Source organism: Mastacembelus armatus, chromosome 3 (genome assembly GCF_900324485.2).
Source record: "Mastacembelus armatus chromosome 3, fMasArm1.2, whole genome shotgun sequence".
NCBI lineage: Eukaryota > Metazoa > Chordata > Actinopteri > Synbranchiformes > Mastacembelidae > Mastacembelus > Mastacembelus armatus.
Window position 1 is genome coordinate 5,284,836 of NC_046635.1, and position 27,277 is coordinate 5,312,112.

The 27,277-nt window shown below is 39.2% G+C and overlaps 2 protein-coding genes across 2 annotated transcripts in view; one reads left to right on the top strand and one right to left on the bottom strand.

Annotated features, from left to right (window-relative positions):
* The window catches only part of homer2 (homer scaffold protein 2), a 31,532-nt gene extending 7,738 nt beyond the window's left edge, over positions 1–23,794 (bottom strand). The window contains exons 1-5 of the mRNA XM_026319789.2: positions 23,353–23,794; positions 12,425–12,581; positions 2,514–2,645; positions 2,144–2,236; positions 1,285–1,424 (exon numbers count right to left, since the gene is read on the bottom strand). Coding sequence (XP_026175574.1) covers positions 1,285–1,424; positions 2,144–2,236; positions 2,514–2,645; positions 12,425–12,581; positions 23,353–23,357 — 527 coding nt within the window. The 5' untranslated portion in view covers positions 23,358–23,794. The remainder of the gene's footprint in view (positions 1–1,284; positions 1,425–2,143; positions 2,237–2,513; positions 2,646–12,424; positions 12,582–23,352) is intronic.
* A 468-nt stretch (positions 23,795–24,262) lies between these two features.
* On the top strand, positions 24,263–27,277 carry LOC113137802 (RNA guanine-N7 methyltransferase activating subunit-like). Its single transcript, XM_026319628.1, has 3 exons — positions 24,263–24,380; positions 24,559–24,729; positions 26,397–27,277. The coding sequence occupies exons 2-3, from the start codon at positions 24,560–24,562 to the stop codon at positions 26,593–26,595; spliced, it is 369 nt and encodes a 122-aa protein (XP_026175413.1). The 5' UTR covers positions 24,263–24,380; position 24,559; the 3' UTR covers positions 26,596–27,277.

The window sequence follows — 27,277 nt, forward strand, 5'->3', positions numbered from 1 at the left end:
CACACACACACACACACACACACACACACACACACACACACACACACACACACACACAAAAATGGTATTTATGAAAACTGTAATTGAAAATGACCAGGAACCATTGTGTGGTTAAAAAAATGGGGGTTGGCTTCTCAATTTTACTTGACTGTGGTGAGATTAGGAGGCACAGTCAGGATAACCAAATTCAATATCAGACCATTTGGATGACTAAAATTTATGATATGCATTAGTAACATCAAATTGTTTTAGAAAAAACAATGTGTTGGGCACATATATACAGGGTGTCCATAAAGTCTCTTTACAATTTAAAAAGTATACGACAGGACATCAATGATTTAAAGCAAAAGATCACTGATGCCATTGCCACCATTGATGAGGCTGTGCTACAGCGAACATGGCAAGAAATCAAGTACCGTCTTGATGTGCTTCATGCAACTAATGGTGCCCATATAGAGGTTTATTAAATGAGGCAAAAAATGTTAATATCTACTCCTCATTTTGTAATAATTTCCACATATTTGTCTGTTCATTTGCTTTTGTAATAATTTTTTTTTTAATTGTTAAGACAACCTCTATATTATTTTTAACTTGAGATTTGATTTTAATTCTAGAAAATCTGAAATAACATCAAATACCCTGACGCTCAACACCTGCACATTTTCTGTTCCTGCTCATATGGCATACACATTGCACATCAGCAGCTGCGTGCTAATTTAGGCATGTATTTTAAGGTATTTGGTTATGATGGAACAATCCAAAAGCAATGTGAACATCAGTTATATGTGTAATTTGGATTAGAAATCAGTTTGTGATAGAAATGTATAAAATAAAAGTAAACTGTTGTCTTCTTGGCAGAGGAAAAAGGGACATTTATAACAATTACAATAAACAATTTGGTACTAATTACATGGAAAATATAATTATAATATAATGATTAAATGGAAAATGGACAGGGTGCTAGTTGCTACAGTTACTAAGCAAGACTTTCTTGGGAAAATCCAACTATTCTGGTAAACAACAGCAAATTTCTAGGTAATTAGGAGGAATGTTTCCAGGACTAGCAAAATAAAGCAAATAGATTTATTAAGTGTGTATGCTACTTTTTTATTTAAATGTACATTTTTGTATTTAATTTAATTTAGACAGTGCACATTGAGATATTGACGTGGACCAGAGATGGGAACAAGGACTGATCAGAGATTTTAATCAAGAAGGGGGAAGCCCATTAAAACAAAATTAGGCTCATACCACATTTAATAGGAACATGAAATGAAACCTTACCTCTGTTCTACTGCACTCTTAAGGCGTTCATTCTCAGTCTTTAGCAAAGCAGCCTCTGGACCAACATGAGAGATTTTCTCATCATCTGTCCCATTGATGCTGGACGCCTGGTTGGTTGGGGGCATCTCACGTTCAGACTCCTGGTAGTGAACAGAGTTCACAGCTCATTATGGTCCAGGGGATGTTTTGATTGATGCTTACTTGTATCGTTAGAAATGTCATTGGGTTCTGGGCTCTCTTTTTTTTTTTTGATGACAAACTTGTAATCATCCCTGGACATGTCAGCTATGACAGCAGAGGTGTGAAGAAAAATTGTTGCCAATATTTGTCATGTCATATGGCCCAGCAGGGTTGTGTGTCTCAGAGAAGAGTCTGATTCCTGCCATCTGGAGTCAGTGCAGGCACAGATCTGCCCTGGCAGTGCTGGCTGCTTGATTTACCTTGAATCAGTGTAATAACTGATAGCATTACCTATCTGAGATCATATCTGTAGTACTGAGAACCACTTTTATTTCATTATTCTTCCATTTGCTGCAGTACCTGTCAGGTAGTCAAAAGAATGACCTTTGACCTCTGATTCATGAGCGTTCACCACTATAACAAAAATGATTTTCATTGTGTTGAAATCTAACATTCAGCACAAGATCCATATACCTATGGTCTAAATATTGAATACTTGATGCCACAAGCCATTTCCTAACATTGAATCAGAAACTAAACTGAAACATTATCATTTCTCATTTTCTTTCCTTTGCTGCTAATTTTCAGTCTGTTGAGGACCACAACATCTACAGGAAACACCTGGACAGCATGGGTTTTGTACTGAATTAGACTTTCAGACAGCAGAGAGATAATTTACCTGTGAGTGATTGCTCAACGTCTCCACCTTCTCCTGAGATTTGTCTCTTGCTAGTTTGGCTGCTTCTTTTACCTCCTGGAACTTCTCAGCAAACTGAAAATATGAGAGAGATATGTGAAAGAGATGTGATTTGTGGAAATACAAGCTGAAATGTGATTCTCACTGTGGCTCATCTTAAAACATTTTTAGTGAAGAATGAAAAATCAGGTATAGCCTTAAATCATTTTAATGGCCGCTGCAATTCCCTTACCGCTTTGGGTTAATAACAAATTGTGCACTGTCACACCCAGGTTTTAGGATAAATACTTCAAAGAAATATCTCTAATCTTTAAGAAGCTTTGGGTGATGTTGCAGAAATGTTTGCTGTCACCTTGGTCAGCTGCTGCTCTGAAGCAAAGCCCAGTCCAAACACAGTGTTGGCTCTGCTGTCTGCCCACTGGCCAAACTTCTGCGATGTCTTGGTGAACGTCATGTTGGGTGTGATGGTACTGTTGATGATCACCTGTTGGAATCAAACAACTTATTCATTTCTCAAACCTATTATAGTGGTAATCAGGTCTATCTGCTGTAGGTTTTGAGAATTAAGTGTCTCATGCTGCCAAGACATACAGTACTAGAAAACTGGCTCCAGCAACTGCACTCACATGATGAATAGTCCTATTGAATTAACAAAGAACAATCCCCTATTGTTGCTCCATCCATACCAGACTAAGTCTGTAATGTGCTGCCCATGTCTTTCACTACACTCATACTGAGCAGTTTGATAATTATCTGCATATTTATTTTTACTTTGGATGAGCATGTCTATGAAAGCTCAGATTCACATGCACACTTGAGAGCCTTTCTTCACCGCAATGTAATTAAATGCCACACATCACAACAATTTACACAAAAAGCTACTTGCTCACAGAGTACAGTACTTACAGTGGGTACGGAAAGTATTCAGACCCCTTTAAATTTTTCACTCTTTGTGTCATTGCAGCCATTTGCCAAAATCAAAAATCATCATTTTATTTCTCATTAATGTACACTCAGCACCCCATCTTGACAGAAAAAAACAGAAATGTAGAAATTTTTGCAAATTTATTAAAAAAGAAAAACTGAAATATCACATGGTCATAAGTATTCAGACCCTGTGCTCAGTATTGAGTAGAAGCACCCTTTTGAGCTAGTACAGCCATGAGTCTTCTTGGGAATGATGCAACAAGTTTTTCACACCTGGATTTGGGGATCCTCTGCCATTCTTCCTTGCAGATCCTCTCCAGTTCTGTCAGGTTGGATGGTGAACGTTGGTGGACAGCCATTTTCAGGTCTCTCCAGAGATGCTCAATTGGGTTTAGGTCAGGGCTCTGGCTGGGCCAGTCAAGAACGGTCACAGAGTTGTTCCGAAGCCACTCCTTTGTTATTTTAGCTGTGTGCTTAGGGTCATTGTCCTGTTGAAAGGTGAACCTTCGGCCCAGTCTGAGGTCCTGAGCACTCTGGAAGAGGTTTTCTTCCAAGATATCTCTGTACTTGGCCGCATTCATGTTTCCTTCAATTGCAACCAGTCGTCCTGTCCCTGCAGCTGAAAAACACCCCCACAACATGATGCTCCCACCACCATGTTTCACTGTAGGGATTGTATTGGGCAGGTGATGAGCAGTGCCTGGTTTTCTCCACACATACCGCTTAGAATTAACGCCAAAAAGTTCAATCTTGGTCTCATCAGACCAGAGAATCTTATTTCTCATAGTCTGGGAGTCCTTCATGTGTTTCTTGGCAAACTCTATGCAGGCTTTCATGTGTCTTGCACTGAGGAGAGGTTTCCGTCGGGCCACTCTGCCATAAAGCCCCGACTGGTGGAGGGCTGCAGTGATAGTTGACTTTGTGGAACTTTCTCCCATCTCCCTACTGCATCTCTGGAGCTCAGCCACAGTGATCTTTGGGTTCTTCTTTACCTCTCTCACCAAGGCTCCTCTCCCACGATTGCTCAGTTTGGCTGGACGGCCAGGTCTAGGAAGAGTTCTGGTCGTCCCAAACTTTTTCCATTTGAGGATTATGGAGGCCACTGTGCTCTTAGGAACCTTGAGTGCTGCAGAAATTCTTTTGTAACCTTGGCCAGAGCTGTGCCTTGCCACAATTCTGTCTCCTTGGGCAGTTCCTTCGACCTCATGATTCTCATTTGCTCTGACATGCACTGTGAGCTGTAAGGTCTTATATAGACAGGTGTGTGCCTTTCCTAATCAAGTCCAATCAGTTTAATTAAACACAGCTGGACTCCAATGAAGGAGCAGAACCATCTCAAGGAGGATCAGAAGAAATGGACAGCATGTGAGTTAAATATGAGTGTCACTGCAAAGGGTCTGAATACTTATGACCATGTGATATTTCAGTTTTTCTTTTTTAATAAATTTGCAAAAATTTCTACATTTCTGTTTTTTTCTGTCAAGATGGGGTGCTGAGTGTACATTAATGAGAAATAAAATGAACTTTTTTGATTTTGGCAAATGGCTGCAATGACACAAAGAGTGAAAAATTTAAAGGGGTCTGAATACTTTCCGTACCCACTGTATCCTCGATATCCTCTAAACAGAAGCAACCACATATTTTCTACTTTAAAAGCAATGGATTTAAATATGAACTCCTGACAGGGGATGCTGATGGTGAACAGTCTCAGTGCTTCACAGGATCCTGTGAATAACAAAAACTCATCATAAACACTTAAAGCCACCAGAAACCTTTCAGCCTTAAGATTCACAATCTTACCACCAGAAAATGACCAGAATATTTTTATGAGATTGCATTACTTGAGCTGGCTACTGCCCAAATCAATAACTCAGAGTCCTCCACTTTGGAAATATGGCCACATGAAGCAGCACAAATAAACTATAAGCTTCATGTGGGTCATGAACAGACTAACACAAAATATCACACCTCGCTCAGTTCATTACAGTCTAGCAAGCCATGGAAGCTGGCCAGGAGCATGTGGCCAGGTATTCTGTACTCTGCACATGTATGCACATTATTCTTGTAGCCTGTTCAGGCTGAAATAATCATTTAAAATATTTTTACCAGCATTTGTTTCACAATTGCATAGTAAAGAATCAACAAAAAGTCACGAATGGGCACACACGTCTTGCTGACTGCTGACACACTAACCTTTAAGTAGTCAAATTACAGTCTCTAAATTTGGTACAGTAGACAGTCAACCTGCTGCACTGATGCAGTAAATCAGCTGTTAGAAAACATGCTGGAAACTAAAACTGTAACTGGAGCACAAGACAGTGACAGTAGAAACAGATGCTTACAGCATGATTTCAGTCTGAGGTTTTTTTTAAAGCAAGAAATTAAAAAAAGTTGGTTCTTTCTTTATGGTTTCAACACTAATTAGAGGAATAAGCAAATACAAAATGTTTGTCCCTTTTAGGTAACGCTTTCTGAATTGAAAATCATAAAAATACTGTATAATTATTTTTGTTTGTAAGCTTTAGTTCCTTCTTATTATTATTAATTGCAATTGACAAGTAATAGGCTATAGTAAATGACCTTGTTAGGGTTAGGATAAGATTAGGTTCAGGTCAAACACAACATGGACCAGTTATCTATCATAACCTGGCTTCAGGGAGGGCATAGCCTGATTGATATGACATAATCTGTTCAGGGTGACATGTTAGAAAGTGTAAAAATGTATTATTGACATTTATTTAAATTTTATTTGTTCTTTATATGACAATAGGTTCAAGCAAAAAAATCAAAACAAATCAGTATTGTTTTTTGGGCAACTTCTAATTTTGATATTCATCATTCAACATTAAAAATACAAAGAGTGTTGTTTTTGAAAGTTGGAAAAGGAAAGGATGCATGACGTGTCTGATCAGACTGCACTGATTTGTGCATTTATTGCACTACTGTAAATACAGACATGTCTAACACTATTCAAACAGCTAGATGTGCAGATGCTCACTGCTGATATATAAGAAAACAGCACATGCAAATTACCAACAATTAAGAAACAATAGAGGACAGTTTAATCACAGAGCAGCCCTCGTTTCATAGCAACATGGCTCTGAACTCAAATCGCTGACAGACTTGTGTCCTTTTCTACTCTCCCTCACCATCTTTAGAGTGGCTGAGGTGTTGAGACCCTTTACTGGACACAGATACCTCTAAAGCAGACACTGAGCTAACAGAAGAGCTCACATCAATGGGCAATTAATAGGTTTTTTTTGAGCCCTTCGTGTCCATCTATAACAATGTCAGTGGCTCCCAAAAACAGATTCCAGCACATACAGAAAGACCTTCATCAATATCAGATACAATAAAGATCACAGCTGCAATCTCAGATTCAGGCTGAATTCCTACATCAAGGGTTTATATGGAGAGTGGCAGATTACCAAGGTGCTGGTAATGAATTTGAATGTCGTAATTTTTTCAAAGGCTTCATCAAAACAAAGATGACCTAATTTCTTCAGTAGAGGAACCTTGGCAAAGCCAGAACAACACTCATGTCTTATATCAAGCAGCTGAGTGAATATTTAACAGAACTCATCGTGTGACTCAAAGAAAGTGTTAGGGTGCCATAAAACTTTAATGGCCACCATGGAGAACCTGGGTTGCTGTTGCAGGATAAAAAACAGAATTAGGTAAACTGACATCTTGCCAACTGCATAAAAAGAAATATGCTGTATGAAGCAACTTCAGATCACTTTTCACGTTCAGCTCTACATTAAGCTGATACAGTTAAACTGTACACTGTTAGGCTCATAGGCCTGAATTATTATATATAGAGTTTTTGGTGCTTAAAAGGATGATCAACCACAACCAGGGTTAGATGATAATTGAGTTTACTTATCACTGACTTTCAGAGGAATTGCATTATTGGTCTAAAAAGGCTTAATTATTTCAAGCTGACTGTAATGAAATGCTAATAAAATCTTTATTCAGGTCTTTGTTCTCGCTCGGATTGATGCAGAGCTGAAACAAAAGAAATCAATTAATCCAGTGGACTCGCATGATGGATAAAAATGTGCCTCTACATGGCATCAGTAGAGCCTCAAAATTTACAAGAACCTCCACTATTCTTCACTGTTGCCTACAGACACTCATCCTTGCAGCACCTCACCTTCTAGTCTTTCAGTGACTGAGTGAGTGTTACACAGCACAAATATTTCAAATTTTGAGCCATCAGTTGAAGAAGCACCTGCAGCCATTTTTTCTACACCTCACTGCATTTTCATGCATAGGTGAATTACTTGGCTTTGCTCCCACATCGGAGGAATTGCTTTATTAGTCAGGTCTTCCATACTGACCATGTTTGGTGTTATTGCTTATGCCTGAGCCTCATGGTGAAAGACTTTTCAATGAAACTGTCACCTTTCTAGTGACTCTACCCTTTTGATAGCATGGCCCACTTTTATTCCACCTAAACAGCTGTTTCTGTTGATGAGTTTTCTGCATTCTACATATCATGTTTTATATTAGCACCTGTGTAAGTTTTGTTTTAATTATTATTATCTGGAAAGTGGCTTGCTACTTTGTTACCTTATCAACCTAGTGCATTGTACCCACTCTAGGTTAATTTTAGTGATTCATCCAAATTGCAACTTAAAAGTGCAGGACTACCAAGGTTGTCCCATCTTCGTGGGTCTCGTGACTGTATGCTGACAAGTTTGAGGGTACGACTCAGTGAGCAAGCGAGTGAGAGTGGGAGGGTGTGACAGAAGGAGGGACAGCAGAGTGACGCCAGCAGCTGTGCGGGTACTGAGCCGGGCTGCAGATCAAGTGGCACAGGAGGCACAGAGTGAAGCTCAGCAGGCCAATGCCCTCAGGGTCAGTTAGAAACGCAGAGACAGCCAGAAGGCTATAGGAGAAATTTTTCTTGGCTGATTACATGTCTGCAGAGTGCACAGAATCTGCAGAGTCAGTAGGTAAGATAAGGAACATAGGACATGGGAGAAGAGTGTATGGTAAGGAAGGAACTGTGATCACTCGTCACACACCAAATGCTACAAGATAATGTCATATATAGAAAAAAAAAATTAAATTAATTGTGACTCTGTTCCACATTTCATAAATAAATTTTGTCTAAGGAAAAAGAAAACTATGCTCATTTTAAAAACTAAATGGACCTACAGTATATTATTGTTCTATTTCATACAGTCAGTGAGCTCCATGCACAAAGCCTTTTGTGCACAAAGCCTTTTTGAAGGCTATATATTGAAATAACAGTGACAAATGGCCAGCGAGGATAGTCATGATGATGAACAGGAGGAGCGGGCAACGGCACAAAAACTAAAATGCAGCCAACGAAAGACGAGATGATGTCCTCTCAAACCAGACACCAAATGTGCCTGAACAATTTTTGCTCATCAGGCAGAGGTGTGATATTGATGAAGAAACGTTAAATGTTTTTGTATCTCTGCCAACCGCCTTAATGACCTGATGCTTTTTATCTCACCATATATTATGCAGTGCAAACACACTGTTCTTTGGTGCCAGTGACTCAGGTTTGGTTTCTGAAGGTGGAGGGAGGGTAAACTCAGTTTTAGTCAGACGTGTGCCACACATCAAAATCTTAAAGTGACAGCTTTTTTTTCTTGTATAAATCTATTAAAACTTGCACAGTACAACTGAGGTGACCACCATATTTTAACAGTGACAACCTAATATGAAAGATCTTATGGTAATTTTTGCATTTTTTAGGTAACAGCTGGAAAATGGAAGTTGCCTTAACAGATTCAACCAATCAGCTTGTTTGACATGCAGGACTGTGCACATCAGCTCCACTGCTGTCTACGATTACCCACATGTTTGCAGAACTACAATTCCAGCTTCTCCAGCCTGTATTTCTTCAATTTTTTTCTTCAACAACAGATACAGAATTTCTGCTACAGGAAATTCAGGTTATGATGCTGGAATTATGCTCTCACTGTTCTTTAGTCTTGACATTCGGCTAATGAATAGCGGTTTTTCATTTGATGCAGGTAATAAAAAGCTAATATCATCTGAGGCGTGATCTTTTTTTATTATTATTTTTCCCACTTTGTTTTTATGACAAGCTAGTCAAGGATCTGCAGCAGTTTACAGTACTGAATTTCCTGATGCTGGTGCTTCATAGCAGCTCATACCAGCTTTGGTGTGAATGTACCATAATCCTAACGGATAATTGTTTTGGGACTTCCATCAACACAGTGCACTGTCCCATCATCCATCACGATGGCTGGGTATACAAATATCAAGCTATACTAGGTGATTCACCCAAACACAGACATAAAAGTGTGTAAATTGTGTTAATGGCAAATTATTTGCACTGTTATCCCAGTGCAAATAATATTTGTTGTTCCTGTAAAACACATTTCCTGAACACTACACAGAGAAACTACATGGTATAACTGCGGTGGTGGCATAAATTCATAGAGTAGACAGAAAACTTAGCTGCCAATTGTTTGAACTCGTTAAAGACTAAATTCTGACAAATCTGTAGCCAGAAACATAGTTAACAATCTCACTTAGAGGAATATCAGTTCTTATGCTTGGCAGAAATTCTTATTCTTGTGTCACCAGCTGACAGCAAATGAAATGTTCATTACGGACACTGCAAGAAGTGGTCATTTTTTTTAAGGGTAGCTAAAGAAACAGAAGAGAAAAAATATGAGATTAAAAAATATATATTCAAGGTTTTTTTTAAATATACGTTAGCTGTAAAGATACCGTACTTTGAATAATTCATAAAGAACACAAGAAAACTCCAGTGTGCTGTCACAATGTTTGGCACATCGCTGTATGAGAAGTACGATTCGGGATGGGTGAGAGTCAGAAGTGCTGATGTGCTCCTCTACTTGCTGTATCTTTGCCAGCACGTTGCCTGGCCATCACAGCTCGATGAATATAAGCTGACAGTCTGTCACAGTTGGTGGGTACAGCAGCACTGACTATTCCTCAGGACAACCTGTCTCTCTCTCACAGCTAGTGTACAAACCACTAACTATATTAAACATTCATTTGATATGACTGAACATGTCCTTGCTCTAAGCTACTTTGTTCATAATGACTTAAATGTACTGAAAACAGGGATGAATCTAAAATCAGGAGTCATTTCTAGTAAAATGAAGATAACATTTCATAAGCCCTCATGCTTCGCAAACAGCTATCACCTATGCAGCCATTTATGGCATACAACTCTTGTACTGAAGGTTACAGGAGAGGGGAGAGACAAGTGGACAGGCTGGATGGCAGAAGGTGGACAGAGAGACATTTTTATATTTATATAAATATAATATAATATATAGATTCATCCAGGCCGAAATAAAGCATACTGCCAATGTATTATTATTTTTATAAAGAAAAGATACTTTGTAAAGGACAGGAAAAGAATAACATGCATATAGACTTGGTTTATCTTCAATAATCTTTTGCCAGTTATTGTCAGGGCTATAGCTCCTTATGTGCTGCCTGATGACATTACAGATTAGAGTCTTGCCTCTGTAGTTCCTAGTTGTGGGTAGAGAAGTGATTTGAAGCTAATAGACGTCAATGAGGCTTTGCTGGAGCAGAGGAATAATAAATTGTAATTCCCTTTAAAGGTTTTATTTCATTGTTAAAACTCTTTATATTTGAGTCAGTCAAAGAAGAAAATGTATTTAAACCTAAAAGTTAGATTTTCAAAACAGACCCACATATTTGTTTTCATACCTCATGGGGACTGACTTACATTCATTTCCTGGAGTTTATTATGCATCTTTAACTAAAACTAATGCAGTCTCATGCAAATCCTGCATAAAACCTATATACAATATGTACTTTTTCTTACAACCTTTCTAGAAAGGTGTTGATTCACCTGCATGCAGTCTTTGCTGCTGTTGAATTGTAATGCGTTATATCCACAAATGTTTCTATTATTTTGTCCACCCCATTGATATCAGAGGTTAGGCTAAAGAACAGAAACACCTCTCTGTATAATAGGGCACAGTTGTACAGAAACTGCATCTTCCAAAATGATCAAACGTTTGAGTCAACACCTTTCAGCAGTTCAACAAAGACTGAACGGTAGCACGTTCATGGAGGAGCATGTAATGCAGGACTGTTGTGTTACACTGTATTAGTCCCTAATAAACTGACGACCCAGTGTATATCTTTCAGCTATTGGGCTGTTAATCCTAACACTGAACCCCACATACTGTTTACACAGAAAGAAACATGTATTAAGACACAGATCCAAACAACTGTCAGCCCTTTCAGACTGAAGTGGTTCTGCAGGCAATCTATGCAATTTAAGTTTTTGAAAAAGGTGATTGCTCAACACTATCAGCTGAGGGATACCACTGTCATAACTCTCCTCCAGTTTTCACGCAGAGACAAGACTCTGATTGCCATGGAAACACAATCTACTCTTTCTGATAGCATAGAAGAGGGTGTGAATATTGGATATAGGCACACTTATATCATGTCTTATCACATGCATAATTTAATCTTAACATCATACTCGATGACGATGCCACATAAAAATCATTGTGAAAACTCAGTCTGTTTTTTTTTTTGCAAGCTACTGAGAATGGTCACATACTGTGTCTATTCTGTAACCAGGCAGGTCCTTGTTTTTCAACAACCACAACTGAAAAATAATTCAAAAGGGAAACATCAAACCAGGTCAAAAATCAGCACAGACGGATCTGACTGGAAAGAGTAAGGGCTGATCCAGTGGAGTGACTATTAAAGTCTCTACAGTCCTTGAAGACTCACTGCTGTTGACTGTATACTGATGACAGTAAATTACAGATAATTGAGTTTAATGGCAGCTCCACAGGTATGCAGCTCTAAGCTGCTCTTGTTAATTTATTAGAGGTTATTTTCTGCAAATGTTCACACTCTGATTTCAAATTGACTATTTGTATTGTATTTTTGATCTCTTTGAATTCAGCTAGACAACAGACGAGATGCAAGCACAGAAATCAATGTGTAGTTGTGTGCAAATTGTGATATATAACATTATATATGGTATATAGTACATGGTATAAATACTCTCCTAGTTTACATCACAGTTAAGAGATAATTGTTGCTATTTTTGCAATGATTCCGATCAATAATTGAAAATAATGCTAAATGGACACCAAAGCAGGAGAGCACAAGAAACTTTAAATAATCTCATGCCAGATTGATGCTGATCATTGTGATGAGACCAACAATTGCTTTTGTTCAGTTCTAGCTTTGATTTCACTTCCTTAGCCTCAATTCAAACCTGGGTCATCAAATGTTTCCCACCATCTCTCTGTGATATTGCTACACACAGAATGCACACATGCATACCTTGGATCCATCCACGCTGATGATGCGGTAGCTGTTACGTGTGCTGTCGTAAAAATACGAGACTGTGACAGCCTGCTTGCTGGCAGGAACCCAGTTCTTCTTGGTGGTTGGGTCGATTTGGAAGACATGAGCCCTGGTGGTGTAGATCGGCTGCTCCCTGGAGAGCAGAGGACAAAAGAAAGGCACAGTATGAGAGGAGGATCACTGCAGGTAAGACACACAACATGTAACCATAGACAAGATCCTCTAATCCACAAGCCACATTTCACAACAATCAATCAAACATAACACACTTCCAGTGCCTGCAGAGACACTGTGCTGTGTCTCCAGAGAAGCAGAGTCCTGAGAGTCTCAGCATGGATGACCAGGTGATAATATAACACAAACCCTAAATCCTCATAGCAACCCAAAGCCATTAGCACATCAACACCCCCTCCCCTCTCATAGTTGGCAGCAACACATTTCTAGGTGTTTGTGCTAGACTGCGCACTAGTACACATCTGTTGTCTGAAGGAAGATTTCCCCTCTGAACCAAACACACTTGAGACAATTATCTGCTTGTAGTAACACAGTTAAAAAAGATAAGATTAATTGTTGTAATAAAAAAAAAAAAAAAAAAAAGAATTACCAACTTCAAATAAGCCCCATTATAAATTCACACTGTTTCTTTTCCCTCTAGCCACCAGTGATAAAGTGTTTGTGGCAACTTCACTGTGAAGGAGCATTCCAACTGAAATTAAACCATCACAATTGTCAGCGTTGGGGTAAAATTCTTCCACCATCAAAATAACAGGGAGTAATATTCACACTGGGAAGTGAAGGCATCTGGAAACTATTAAATGTAATGGTAAAATAAAGTCTTCAATTAAAATTTAATCTATATAAAATTTATTTAGGAAACTGCAGCTGTGTGAGGAAATATTATGTTAGCTTGACTTCCACTCATCATAGGAAGTCAAGTCAAAACTAATGAAATTCTGAGCTATCTCAGTGTCTAATTTTAGTATTCAAATTGGGCTGTTTTCCAAAGTGTCACTGCTACCTGTATGCCTGGTCATTTTAGTTTGTCTAAATCCAATATCAAATCTTCTTCCTGAATTCAAAAGCTTTCAAATATATTTATGTTTATAACCATTTTTTAAGTAAAAAAAAAAAAAGGATGAATGAACTCTGAATGTCTGGGAGCCAAATCAAAAGAGAATTAGCTATCAAACCCAACAATGAAAGGCAGCACAGTGGATTAGTGGTTGGCACCATTGCCTCACAGCAAGAAGAGCCTGGGTTCGCAACCCGTCAGGGACCTTTCTGTGTGGAGTTTGTGGACCTGTGATGGATTGGTGACCTGTCCAGGGTGTACCCCTGCCTTTCACCCAAAGAGAGGTGGGATAGGCTCCAGCAGATCCCTGGGACCCTGGTTAGGAATAAGTGGGTATAGATGATAGATGGATGGAACCCAACAATGACTGTGACAGGAAAAAGTCTATCTTTGAGTGGTTCAACTAATGCTCGCTGTCCATGTGGCCCAGACTAGTATCAGCATGGGAATAAAGGAGCAGGCGCAGACCACCTACCTGATAAACTTGAATAACTAGAGACTGAAAAAAATCTCTTTATGTCATTCACACAAACATTTCTCTATCTAGACAACATGATTATCCTCTCTGTCACAAACACACAACTACTATACTTGAATGTCAAACGTTAATATGTTTAGGCAACGCTCTGTTCCTTTTCTGTTTAAAAGATCAAAATGAAAAGTGTATTATACATCCATAGCTGCTGGTATAATGCATAATTACAGGTGTGTAAAATAAATATCTATAAACTTTATTACTGAAAACAATGAAAAAAAGCTAATGTACAATTTTAAGCCAATTCATAGAAAAGCCCCTTGTTTTTTTCTGGCTATTAGTTGTTACTAGCTAATTGGGCCAATTAATAAACAATTAAAGAAGGAAAGTACTATGTGTGCTCTGCTGCTGCTAGACATTATAATAACAGGAAATTTAAGTTTCACACTTGCTTCTCAATGCACCAAATTCAATGTCAAGAACCATGTTGTCCCATCCAGAAATATTTCTAGGACACCGCTCAAGTACAACTTGGGGTAAAAATAACCATACCTGAATACAGTATACTCATCTCAGTTCGTAGTAGCACAGTAGAGGAAAAAAAAAATGGTGGGGCTTGATAGGGTCTGAAGTCCGCAGATTTAAATTATCTAGTGGAAATCATAAGTTCAAAAAGTGAGTGCAGGTGGTTGCGATCCTCTTTGAGTTCCAAGAGAGGAATAATTAAGTAGAGTGGTGCTGGATGAGCAGGATCAGAGGACACCTCAAGAACTTAACAGTCGGTGCAGAAAAAGAAAATGGGGAAAACAGATGCAAAGTACTGATCTTGTTGGAAATCAAAATGTGAAGTGAATGAACTGGGGCAATGTTCACTTGGCCATTAGTTATCATATATTACCTCTGCCTTTGTATATTTGAGTTGCTTTTTATCTCACTGTTCATGCAACTCTACTTTAAAAAAAAAAAAAGGGTTGGCGGGATCATCTTCTCAGGGTCTAAATGCCAGGGCATCCTTGGTAAAAACTAAGTATCCCAATGGAAGCAAAGGGTTGAAAAAAGTCTTTATAGCTGCCCCAAACAGCCATACTTGAAGGCAAGGTGAAAAGCCTGCTGGCAAAGACAGGACTGAGATGCACAAAATGATCCAAATGGGGATAATGCTCACTTTTAGCCAATCTGTTCTCAAAGAAATGCAGTGTTGCACTTGGTTGTCCATAACAAAATGGACAGAAGTAATTATGTCAAGAATGAAAAGAGAGACAGATTCAAATTATGTATTACTGGCCAGTCACTGTTGTGCACAGGGTGCACTTAGTGAAATGCAAAAACACTGTGAATATTAGCATTACACCCACATGTGAATCTACTGTTTGTAAAGATTACATTAGAATAAACTGACCTAAAATTGCTGATATGAATAGCCCTTCAGGCTGGTGGGGGTAGTTGAAATAAGTAGGCCTGTTGTGCCTTCTTTGCATCCTGTGCATCCTATTCTGCAGTATTTTGTTTGTATGCTGTTTCTATGCAACATTTTTCTCACCTGATATTTATAGGCCCATTTGCTGTAAAGGCCCTTAAATGCCCTAGTTTAGGGGCACCTGAAACAAATGTTCACATATCACTTATCTCCACTCCATAGTGTGGAGATACAAACACATTCCCAGGAGGCTATTTCACCAACAAACTTCCTTCAACATAAGTTTTTTTTCTTGTGAAATCCTTTGTATTCCTCCTTCTTCAAATTGCTTTCTCCTCCTTGTCCTGCTGTTTACTTTCATGACAAGACGGTTTCAATAAAATGTGTGAAGTAGACACGAGGGTGCTGAGCTGCACACAATGGCTCAGCCACATTTTGCTTGGCACAGCAAAAATAAAAAAATCATTCATGAACAAAAACAAAACATTACAGGGTTTTATTTTTAGAGCACAGGGATATGCTGAGGAAAATACGCCTAAATCCAAATCATCCGAGACAGAACATATTCTCAAAAAGTCACTAAAATTATCATGAGCGAGCAGCACAAACACACATCTCCTGTATGGCAAGACTAGAGCTTTCATTAACAGGGTGCAGATGGTACCCATTTGTTGTAATGCTTTGCAGCAACTGGCCAAGGGAGTTTTCAAAAAGACTTTCAGTTCAGTAGTACTTTAATGCAGTATTATAAGGTCCCAGTGAAAATATGAGACCGATGGCAGGCAGCAAAAAATCATGAGCTAATAAGGCTTTTGCTTCGGCTGGGATTATGGTTCTCACAGAAATGAAAGCCTAATAAATTCACTGTCCCTTTTAAGCCTAATCTCAGTCTTCATCTGCTGTGGGAACAACAAAACCCATTATGCAGATCACTGTTGTCACTTTACATATACATGTGCACACATCAACACACACACACTGACCTTTGCAGTGACTGTGTCTGAAGCCAGCACACACTGGCAGGGGAACAGAAGTGAAAGGCCACTGCTGAACACATGGATGCGTTCAAACAACTGTTAGCAGAATCCAGTGATCTGCTTTTCAGAGATAAAAAGCATTAGGTTGATTGATTTTTACTGGATAAAAAAAGAAGATGACATTTGGGACTTTATGAGCACTGGATTCTTTGCCCCGCTGACTGTCAGATGTTCTTTATCCCCATCTGGTGCTTTAAATAACTTACAGGTGTGTGTATGTATGCTTCTGTGTGCAGATAGCAGGTGCGAGTTAGTCCACACTGTGTGTCCCCAAGTACACAACTACCTCAGGCCCATCTGCACTGATGATTCTGTAATCACGTTGTGTTTTGATAAATCTATAACACAAAAAATTAAGGTAGCACACAAAATCAGACACACCACAATTATGGCGCCAAGTAGAGGGCTGTCATTACAGCACTACATAATTTTAGTGGGATAAGGAGCTGCAATACTGTGAGTCACTACCTATGATTTACCTTAACACATTCTCCATAAGTGAAGTTTGCTAAGAGAAGGATTATCCTGCTGCTTAAAGAAGACATTTTAAGATGATGTGGGATGAAACTGTGTCTTGGAGGAGAGGAAGCGTGAATAACAGCAGGCAGCTTCTATCTTCGACTAAGAGTTTGGATGGTGATTTTAATGCGAGGGCTTGCAGTCATGCTGCATTTGTGCTGCTGCTACCCCATAGAATCCAGGATTGTCTCTTTCCTGTAAATGAGAAAACAGCATGGTCCAGATTCTTGAGTTTAAGAATCTGCTCAAGGCTCCTGAGACACATGTCTTCTGTTTAGATGCTGATGAGTGTTTTGGGAATAAGAGGTCAAAATATGAGAAGGTTTTGTAGCCAGTTCATCAAAAAAACAAAACAAAAAAAAAAAAAAACAAACAAAAAATATCTGTAGTCTCAGCAGCATACTGCAACATTCTTCACATTCCCACTTAGAGCAGAAAGAATTCTGAAATTTTACCAGCCCTAGAAGTCACACAACACACGCAGCAGCTCATACAGTTATGCAAATATAGATCTGTGTAGCAGTCAAAACTGGCAACATTTATTTTATGTGTGCTGTAGATGTGATCACTTTAATTCTTTGTACATGGTAAGTTGATGACTTGATGTTGGTCAGTAAAACCCTAGTAATTATTTCCACAGAGATGTCAAGTCTCCCTGTAAACAGGTCAACAGAGAAATAGCATCAGCACACAGTTTTGGAACAGGTTGCATGAAACAAAGATCATATTCTGTGCAACAGGTTTCCTAGTAAGAAGCCAACATCAGAAAGTAAAATGAGTGATGACAAGTTAAATCAATGTTACAGAGCAAAGTATGTGGTAGGTGCATGCCCTACAGCTGTCAGCACAGCAAAATATCCAAGGTTTTACTGTAAATCAGACAGTCAGTTGCCAGTTTATATAACTCAGTATATTTGCTTGTTTGTAATTTGTCTTGAATCACAATTAAAATTACCAATTGTAATATAGATTCTTAAATATTAGGCTGACATCTGTCATACAAAGCTGTTTAAATGTGGTCTGTTACTGCAGTGTGTCAAACAAAAACAATACACTTTCTGTAATGAACAAACTACTATACTAAGTTTAACAAGGAATTTGGATTTGCTATCAAACCCCTTCCGTATATTAGAATAATTCATGCTGAATGAATTAATGACTCTATAATAGGATCTGCTCATTAGTGAGTCAACATCTCTTAGCCAGTAGGAATTTATAAGGTCACTTGCCTGTCTAAAAGTATGTTTTCTCCCGTTGAATCCCCCAGAGGCAAAACCCTCAACCTGAACAGACATTTTCAGTGAAAATGCACCACATTACTCTCAGTGACTGCTGTAAATGCAGTCTGTATAGCAAAGGCACAACACATTAAATTACTCTACCACTTCAAGTGTTTTCCCAACAGTGTCTGGACAGTCACATTGACTTGTCAAATATCAAGAGGGAAACTAAATTAGAGCTGGTTTGGACAACAACACTAAGTTACAACAGGCTTTTCTGCAGGACCAAGTAAAAACAAAACAAAACAAAAAAATCTTTTGTTCTGAATCTGTCAAAGAAACAAAACATTGTACATACAGAATAATTCATTCATGAATAAAACACACTAGAATGAAGCTCTCTCATTTGTACCTGTGAGGCCTGATGGAGAGCAGAGCTGCCTTATTAGTGAGAGCAGCATTTTGTCTGTGTGAATGAGCAAAGTAGGCAGGACGAGAAAGCTCCCTGGGATCATCACTATAACACCACGTAGGCTTTTATCACAATAAACATGCTGTTCTACTAATAATGTCAGGAAGTCAAAGGAGGACAGGTTTTCCCTAAGATACTGCAGCATACAAAAACCTGGACTCAAAGATTCCTGCCTTCTATTGAGTGAGACTATTTATTTAATACTGCAGCACAGTTGCAGAAATGAATGAATTTATCAGTGAAAAGTGAACCATGACGGCCTCTACATTACAATTTTATCTTCTGACATTTACAAAACAGAGCATATTGCCTCATCCCAACAGTGACTTACTGAAGCTCTCTCTGCAGCATTACACACACATCAAAGTTTAGTTTAGAGGTACAATGTGTAATATTTAGAATGATCTATTAGCAGACGTGGAATACAGTGTTCATAAATATGTTGTCTTAGAATGAGCCCTTTAAATCTACATAGGGAACAGGTCTCCTTTCACAGAGGCCACCATGTTTCTACAGTAGCCCAGAATGGACAAACCAAACACTAGCTTTAAACAGGGAAACATGTTTTTAAAAGTGACACATGGCAAAATACCATCCCCACAACGTGGAAACAGGAGGATGGTGTGTGAGGATGCTTACATGGTTGCATTCTGCATCCCACCACTTGATGCCACTAAATCTTTCACATTTTACACATTGCACCTTTATGGCATTTTTCTTTGTTAGAGAATATAGTGTTGAGAACATTAAAGCTTGGAAGTGAGGGACAAAATAAGAAAGCACTTAATACGACTGCATTTTAGTGCGTTTGATTATTCCAACAAAGACAGCAACCAGGATACTATTGTTCTGTTCAGCTTCATTCAATAGTAAAATACATCACTTTGTTTAATGTATATTTAGTGCTCAGATAATCAAATTAGGAATAATCAGTTGGTTGACAGTTTTTGCCTGTCGAGCTTCTTAGTCGCCCAGGTGGTGGCATATTCAAAAGTGCTACAGATGCAGGTGGACTTGAGGTTCTCGAAGATGTTTTACCCTCTTGTTCAAGAAACTCCTTCAGTTCTGACTGGAAGGAGACGTTAACCGTTCACCCCACCCAACCATCACATGTGGGTCAAGGAGTCAATGCCCATTAATTATAAAGCAATTCAATAAGCAAGAGCATCAAACTTTTTGCATTATCTCATTTTTATCCCAAATTTTGGGGCTTTGCATTGTTAGTTGAACAAAAGATTTTAAAAATGTGAGGGGGGGGGGTCTGTCCTAACCAATTAATCAAAAACAACTCAAAATATAAATTATTTTCTGAAGGTGACCTTGATTATTACTTGTATGTATGTGTTGTTTTGGCATCACACACCATATATCACACTGTACCTGATGCCAGTACAGCTCATTAAAATGGAGACGGAAAGAGAAAAAGAGACAATATTCACAGTAAAAGCAGCAGACCAGACTCAAACTAGCAACCACAGCACGTCCTCCACCACACTGAGGCAGTGGGATGCAGAACTCAACTTAATCTGAGAGCTTGGAGGAAAAGGAAGCGAGGAAGTCTCCACAGAAGCACAGTGTGGCAGCAGATGGCCTCCTAGGCCTCAACCATCTGGTGAGGAGATGTTAAATCTACCATCAGTCTGTCCCTTTCATTTAACCATGAGTCTTTAACAATAAGACCTGCGGCTTTTCTTCTACTACCTTTCTACAACCTTTCCCTGCAACCTCCCGCTACAGACAGAACACACACTCAGATTAGTGTTACAATCCACCTTCCTGTCTGGGCAGCCAAAGACACACTGCAATGTCACATGTCACAGAGCCTAATCAATGAGTGTTAAGCCTTTAGCTGTCATTCTCTGGCCAGCCAGGAGATTATCATCTTCCCTGTGTAAGGGCTGCTCCCAGCATGGCTTACTTTAAATAGCAATATGCTGATTGCATTGCTATCTGTGCGTCTGCTTATTCTGTGAGAAAGGGCTTTCATGCAATCAAGGTTTATTTTGGAATAATTCCTGAGATGCAGCACTTAAGCAGTGAAACTGTACTTAAAAATACAATTACCACCATGTTCCTTCCCATTGTTCTCAGAATTTCTTCAGCCTCTTTAAATTTAGCAATCTTGAAACACATGTTGGGCACACATGCAAACAATGCTATAATTTAAGTATTTGAAATAACTTGAACTGAACATGAATGTTTCAATAAGAAATGTGTCAGGGTCAAGGGGTTACTGATCTGTGGTAGAAAAGAGATGAAGGCGTTAATGTGTGTCTATGTGTTGTGTGATTTAGAGTTAATCTATAACTCCATTTAGCAGCACAGAGCTTCAGGGTGGCAGGGACACTTAAATCCTGTAAAAACACTATAATATACTACTAATACAATATACTTTTCTCCACTAAACACACACCCATCAAGATCTTGCTATCTTTGTGGCAACAGACCTTAATCAGAGCAACTAAATCTCTCACCCCCAACCAAAACCTAGACCAAATTCTAATCTTAACCTTAAAACCAAGACTTAATTCACAAACAGCCCTCTGACATTATCAGGAATGGACATACAGAAAGACATGCAGATACAATAAGACACAGACAGACCCATTCTTATTTACTGTGACTGCTCACGTAGGGTAGGACACATTGCATCATTACTAAGTGTAATCAAGATGTAATGTACTGCACAATTCAGCAAGCATGTGAACACAAGCTTGATTTTCACTATTGAGATAAACTGCTTAGGTTTGTAGCTGTAATGATTAGAGATGGAACAATTAAGTGAAAACAATAATCTGTAACAATGAAAAGAGTCCCTTGTTTCATCTTCTTAATTGTGAGATTCACTATATTTGGAAAGAAACTGAACATTTATAGGATTTACAGTGAAACTAATGATCTTGGCCTGGTCCCTAATAGACTACATTGCAATTATTTATTGTTTTAGAAATTAATGAACCTTAATACTTAACTGAAAGAACACTTACTGCACTTATGACTTATGATAGAATTTTCTGTATTTTATCACAATTTAATCTCAAGGATTAACCGACTGATAATCAACTGAAAACAATGAGTGGGATATATTCAGTCAGGGTTGAAACAATCAGTTCATTCAAATAATTTAATTTTGATAACAGATTTTCCTGATAGTTTGTCATATCTTAAGCCAAAGCATCAAATATTTGCTAGTTCCAGACTCTGAAATGAGAATTTTTGGTGTTTTATTAGTCTCATACGGGCTCTGAGAACATGTGATTAAGCATTTTTCACATTTTATAGTCTAAACAATTAAGTGATTATTGAGAAAATATACTGATGATTAATAGATATTGAAAACAATCAATCGTTGCAACACTAAACAAATTCTACTCTGAACATTAGTTACAGAATAACTGGCTAGATAAAATATCCTGGGTGCCATTTATTTTTGTCTTGCTAATAGCATTTAGCTGTGTAGTGTAGTGTAGTGTAGCACAGATTGAAACCAAGGACCTGGAAGAAGGAAACTTGTCTGTCAGGTGTGACCTCCTGCCTTAAGACTGGCTGCCATGCTACCGCTGGTCCACTGGGCCGGTTTCATGACAACATTACTGATGCTTCCCTGTTTCAAACCTGCTGGGTGACTACACCAAAACTCTTGAGAAGACGTCAGGACTGTTGAACTGGTTTCTCCCACAATTAAAAAATAAAAGTCTTCTTAAGAAAAAAGCACTGTGGCATGAAGTGGCACTTATTAGTTTAATTAATGTGCATTAATTCTGCCTAGTATTCATACCCTGCCTCATATTTTCACATGAATGAGGATTTTTTTGCAAGTTGCAATTGGAAATATTCTTGAAGTTTAACATAAATTATTCAGGCTTGTAATTCCAACGGACGTTATTAGTGCTGAGCTTTTATTATTGCAACTTCTAAACCAGATAAAAGCCATGCAAGCAGGGTTAGGCACTGCACAGAGAAAAGTCAGAAGTATATGTAGATGTGAAGAGAGATCGAGATTGCATAACTATGGCACTGAGCCACAGAGTCAACATTCACACCACTGTAGATATGGAGGCAAAATAATGTACTGTACCCTGTAAACAACTGTGGGAGTACACAACTACCTCCAGCAATGTGCCAACACACACACACACACACACACACACACACGCGCGCGCGCGCGCACGCACGCACGCACACGCACACACTCCTGAAGTATCATCTCTCCTTAGCGTTGGACAGTGTTAACTCTGACACCTCCATAACCACAACCCTTTCAAAAACATATTCGCAGGGACGGACAAGAGGAACATGTACATTCAATAGGAATTTGATGGATCCATCTCAGATTTTGCTCAAAAATAAAACATAAATCCATAACTAGCAGTATGACACCAAGCTTTTATCAAATCAGAATATCTCACAGAGAGAAGACAAGCTGGAGTCGCCTCTTAAATTGACCACATTGCCAAATATTCTGGCAACAAATTAGTAAACTGTGGTTTGTCTCAGCTGCTACAATACGCACAGACAAGCGCCGACGGACCGAGACAATTATGACCAAATGTATTTATTTAAAGGTCTGACAGGTGACCTAAGCAGTTGGAGAGGTATCTTGTCGTATTTTCGCCGTAGACCCATAGCGTTTGAGTCAGTGCAGGTGTCATGAGAGACGCTCTGAAGGGCAACGCTTTCTAGATTACTCACCCCATTGCCACTGACTTAAGGAACTCCGTTTATATCTCGGCTTTATTGGCTGCGGGTTGAGAGGAAAATAATGTTTAGAAGCGCAGTCAAAGTCCACAGATGATTAGTGATCCAAAGAGTTCATTTCCAGTGTGCCAGCTTCGAGCAAGTCTTCTTGCTGCTGAGAGACAACTGAAATATGAGAGCACTTCGTAAACTCGATTCACCAGGTTGTCAAGCTCAGTCTGACAGAACCCTGGTCATTTTAGGAAGTTTTTGCTCTTCGCTTGGCTGTTTTTCCACTTGGGATTCGCGACAGAATAAATCCCACTTAGAAATAGCGTCTTCCTCGCTGTCTTCAAACAATCGGCGTTCACTAATTACGTGAATGACTGCGTTTCCCTGCTTGGTCGCTGCGCATAGTTTCTGCTTCCCCAACGGGATTGTGTTTCATATGAAGGGCAGCAGCAGCGACACGGAGCGGCTTCACCTGCTCAAGCTTCTGCCAAAGCCGCCCACTGTTTTCTAATCTGTAGGATCTGCGCTGCGGTTTCGATTGGAGTTTTGGCTCCAATCGAAACCGCGTCTGAAAGTCTGAAACCACGAACCATTTGAACTAAATTAAATAAACAAGACACACAACCAACAATGATCATTTGCTTTTCAAACTGAGGTGCACTTACATGGTTCAAGTGACTACTGGCTTCCAGCAACTGGCACTTTCTCCTTAGGTAATCGAAATAGTGGTTATGGTTAATGCAAATCTATGTGATTTGCTGCTCTGGACTTTCGCACCTTCAATTTAAAGTGTGTTTCTGTAACTTGGGTTTCAAAGTCGTCTGCTAATATCAAGTGACAGACTTCAGCCGATTTGATAATGACCTTTTGTCCTGCTTATGACCGATGGCTAACAACCATCAATCACTGGCAGGTGCGTGCGCTCCCGGAACCTTTAAGCGACGTCTGTTTGTTCCGTCGGAGTCCTTTCAGTGACGGGCTGATTTCGTCTTATGGTAACAAGTGCTAATGTTTAGCTGGAGCCGATAAAGGTGCGTTTTTAAAGTTTTATTGTTAAGTGTGTCTTTGTTGTGATGTTTGTATGTTCAGCGGACTGTGCAGCTTTTATTATTCCACCCCAGACGTAGCTCCCAGCGCCACGTTAGCACAACAAAACAACAGAATAAAAACGTGTGTAGCAGCTTTGTCGTTGTGTGTCTGTGATCACAGAATGACCGACACCACGGACGACCTGCGGAAGTACGAGCAGCTGTTTGCCCACAGGTTCTCGGCGGAGGACCATGAGTACCAGCAGTACTTGAGCCGTCCAGCTGATCCGCCGCCCGTCGTGGAGGACTGGAGGGGCCGTGGAGGAGGAAACCAGAGAGGCAGGGACAACAGGTGATGTAGCTCGTCAGGGGCCCAGACAGCTGCGTGTTAATCTGTAAGACACATGGTCTTTTACATGGTTAGGGGTTTGTGCTGCACATATGTAGTGTTGTCGCGATACCAGGATTATGACCTCGATACCAATAGGCTACCTGCTTCAGTATCTCGATACTACGGAAAAATTCAACCATCAGGAAAAGTAATGGGTTTTATAGATGGCAGATCTTGAAACTTAAACACATCCATCCATTATCTATACTCATTCATAAATTATCTATACCGGCTTATTCTTATATAGGGTCTCAGGGATCTGCTGGAGCCTATCCCAGCTCTCTTTGGGTGAAAGGCAGGGGTCCACCCTGGACAGGTCACCAGTCCATCACAGGGCCACATAGAGACAAACAACCTCACACACTCACACTCACTCCTATGGGCAATTTAGAGTCACCAATCAACCTGACATACATGTTTTTGGACTGTGGGAGGAAACCAGAGTACCTGGAGAAAACCCACACAAGTACAGGGAGAACATGCAAACTCCACACAGAAAGGTCCCTGCTGGGTTTCAAACCTTGCCCAGACTGTTTATTTTCAGGGTATCACCATACCTTTCTAGTATGCAATAGTGTGCAGCAATTTAGAGGGAAGTAAGGTGAAACAGTGATAGTATTGGCATGATTTCATAATAATAGGGTTGCAACTAATGATCATTTTCATTATCAGTTAATCTTATTTCTTTTCATTATTCTGTAGTTTTGTTTAGCATATGGTCATCCAAGCATATGTAGGGCTTGTCTACAGCCACCTGTACTCAAAGCACCTCACACTATTTCCCATTCACACACATAATATATATCAAAAGTCACAGTTAAAAATAAGATGATGAAAAATCCATGGTGATGTTTTCAGCGGTCTTTCTTTGGCTGAATCCTGTAACATTCATGTTAGAATAAGGGCATTGTAAATTGCTAACTGTGTTATGAGAATTGTCATTTTGTAGACAGATTTATGTAAAGGGTGTAACCAGGCATGTCATAGTTGAGGAAACCCAGGTTTTCTGTGCAAATCACCAAGACATGTAAATGTATGGATGTGAACTTTGTATGAACTCTGAAGTTAACCTATGTTTCAACTTTCCCCTGTTGTGTAAAGTGAGACGGTGCCTGGAACCCATGTAACCACCTCCAGATATAAATTAAAGTGTTCTAAGCGGGATCGGGGCTGCAGCCGGAGATAGCAACAAGTTTGTATCTCCTAACAGTCACGAGCTCAACCTAGAACAAAGAAAAGAAAGTCTCTGTTTAAATGTTTGATTAGAACCAACAATTCATTTTATGACAAACACAGAAAAGCAGCAAATATCCACAGCTCAAAAAGCAAATGTAAGGGAACATTTGGCAGTTTAAAAAAAAAAAAAAGCTATAACTAATTACAACCTAAAACTTTACAGTTGCAGCTCATAATGTGGCTTAAAGCTCTTTAGTTGCCATTTCTGTCTTTCATCTATTTAAGGTCACAGAATTCTTACAAATTAGTACTGTCAATTTTGAAAAGGCTCCAACAGTTGGATATATATTGATTATAACCTGTTCGGAAATCATTTATCATGTTACACATTCTAAAATTTGGATGTATTAGTTCCTGTTGTTGAAGATTAATTTATTTCTGCCTCCATCCAGGTACCAGGACCGTGGTGGACACAGAGGTCGTGGCTGGGGAGGAGGAGGAGGTGGCCAAGGATGGAGAAGGGACCATCACCACTGGCGGGACAGAGACAGAGACAGGCACTGGGGACATGGAAGTGGGTATCATTCAGGCCCCCCAAATTCCAACCAGGGATACAACTCCTACAATCAGAGGTCACATGAGTACCGCTGATCTCTATTCTCATCTTCCAAGTGTTGTCAGTATTCATAGTATTTACGGTCATATACTTTGCACTGCAGGTATTGTATGTGGTAATGTAGAACTTGTTCATTAAGCCAGGGCAGAGCAATATATTATTAATAATTTACTATCACCACCCTAATTGTGTGGAACTTCTCGTCTTATGATACATGCTTTAATTGATTGAATTACAAATTCAAGCAAATAATCAGTTTTTTCTCACAAAGGTTTCTGAAATGTGATGGCAGAGAAGTTCCTGCTCCACTTACCTTTTCATACCGAAAACAGTCATTTTTCTCATATTGCTTCATATTGCTTAGCCCTGTATTCATGATGTTCTCTCACTATATATTTAGGAATTGATTATAAGGGCATACTTGGACTTTTCAGAATGGGGACTCGTATGAAACAATACTGAACACAACATGAATTTCTCTTTAATATTTAGATATATGGGTTGAAATAGAGTTATTTCTGTTAGTTTGGCCACTACTCTTTTACATGCTTTGCTATGAGATGGTAATGTTTGGTACAGCACAGTATTGTATTGCAATCAATGAATTTGACTTTCCAGAGAAAATCTATTTGTAATGCAGCTTTATTTTTCTGCATCACAGGGTTGTATAAGGTTATAACGAACTGGACTGTTTCAATAAACATGTATTTTCTTAAA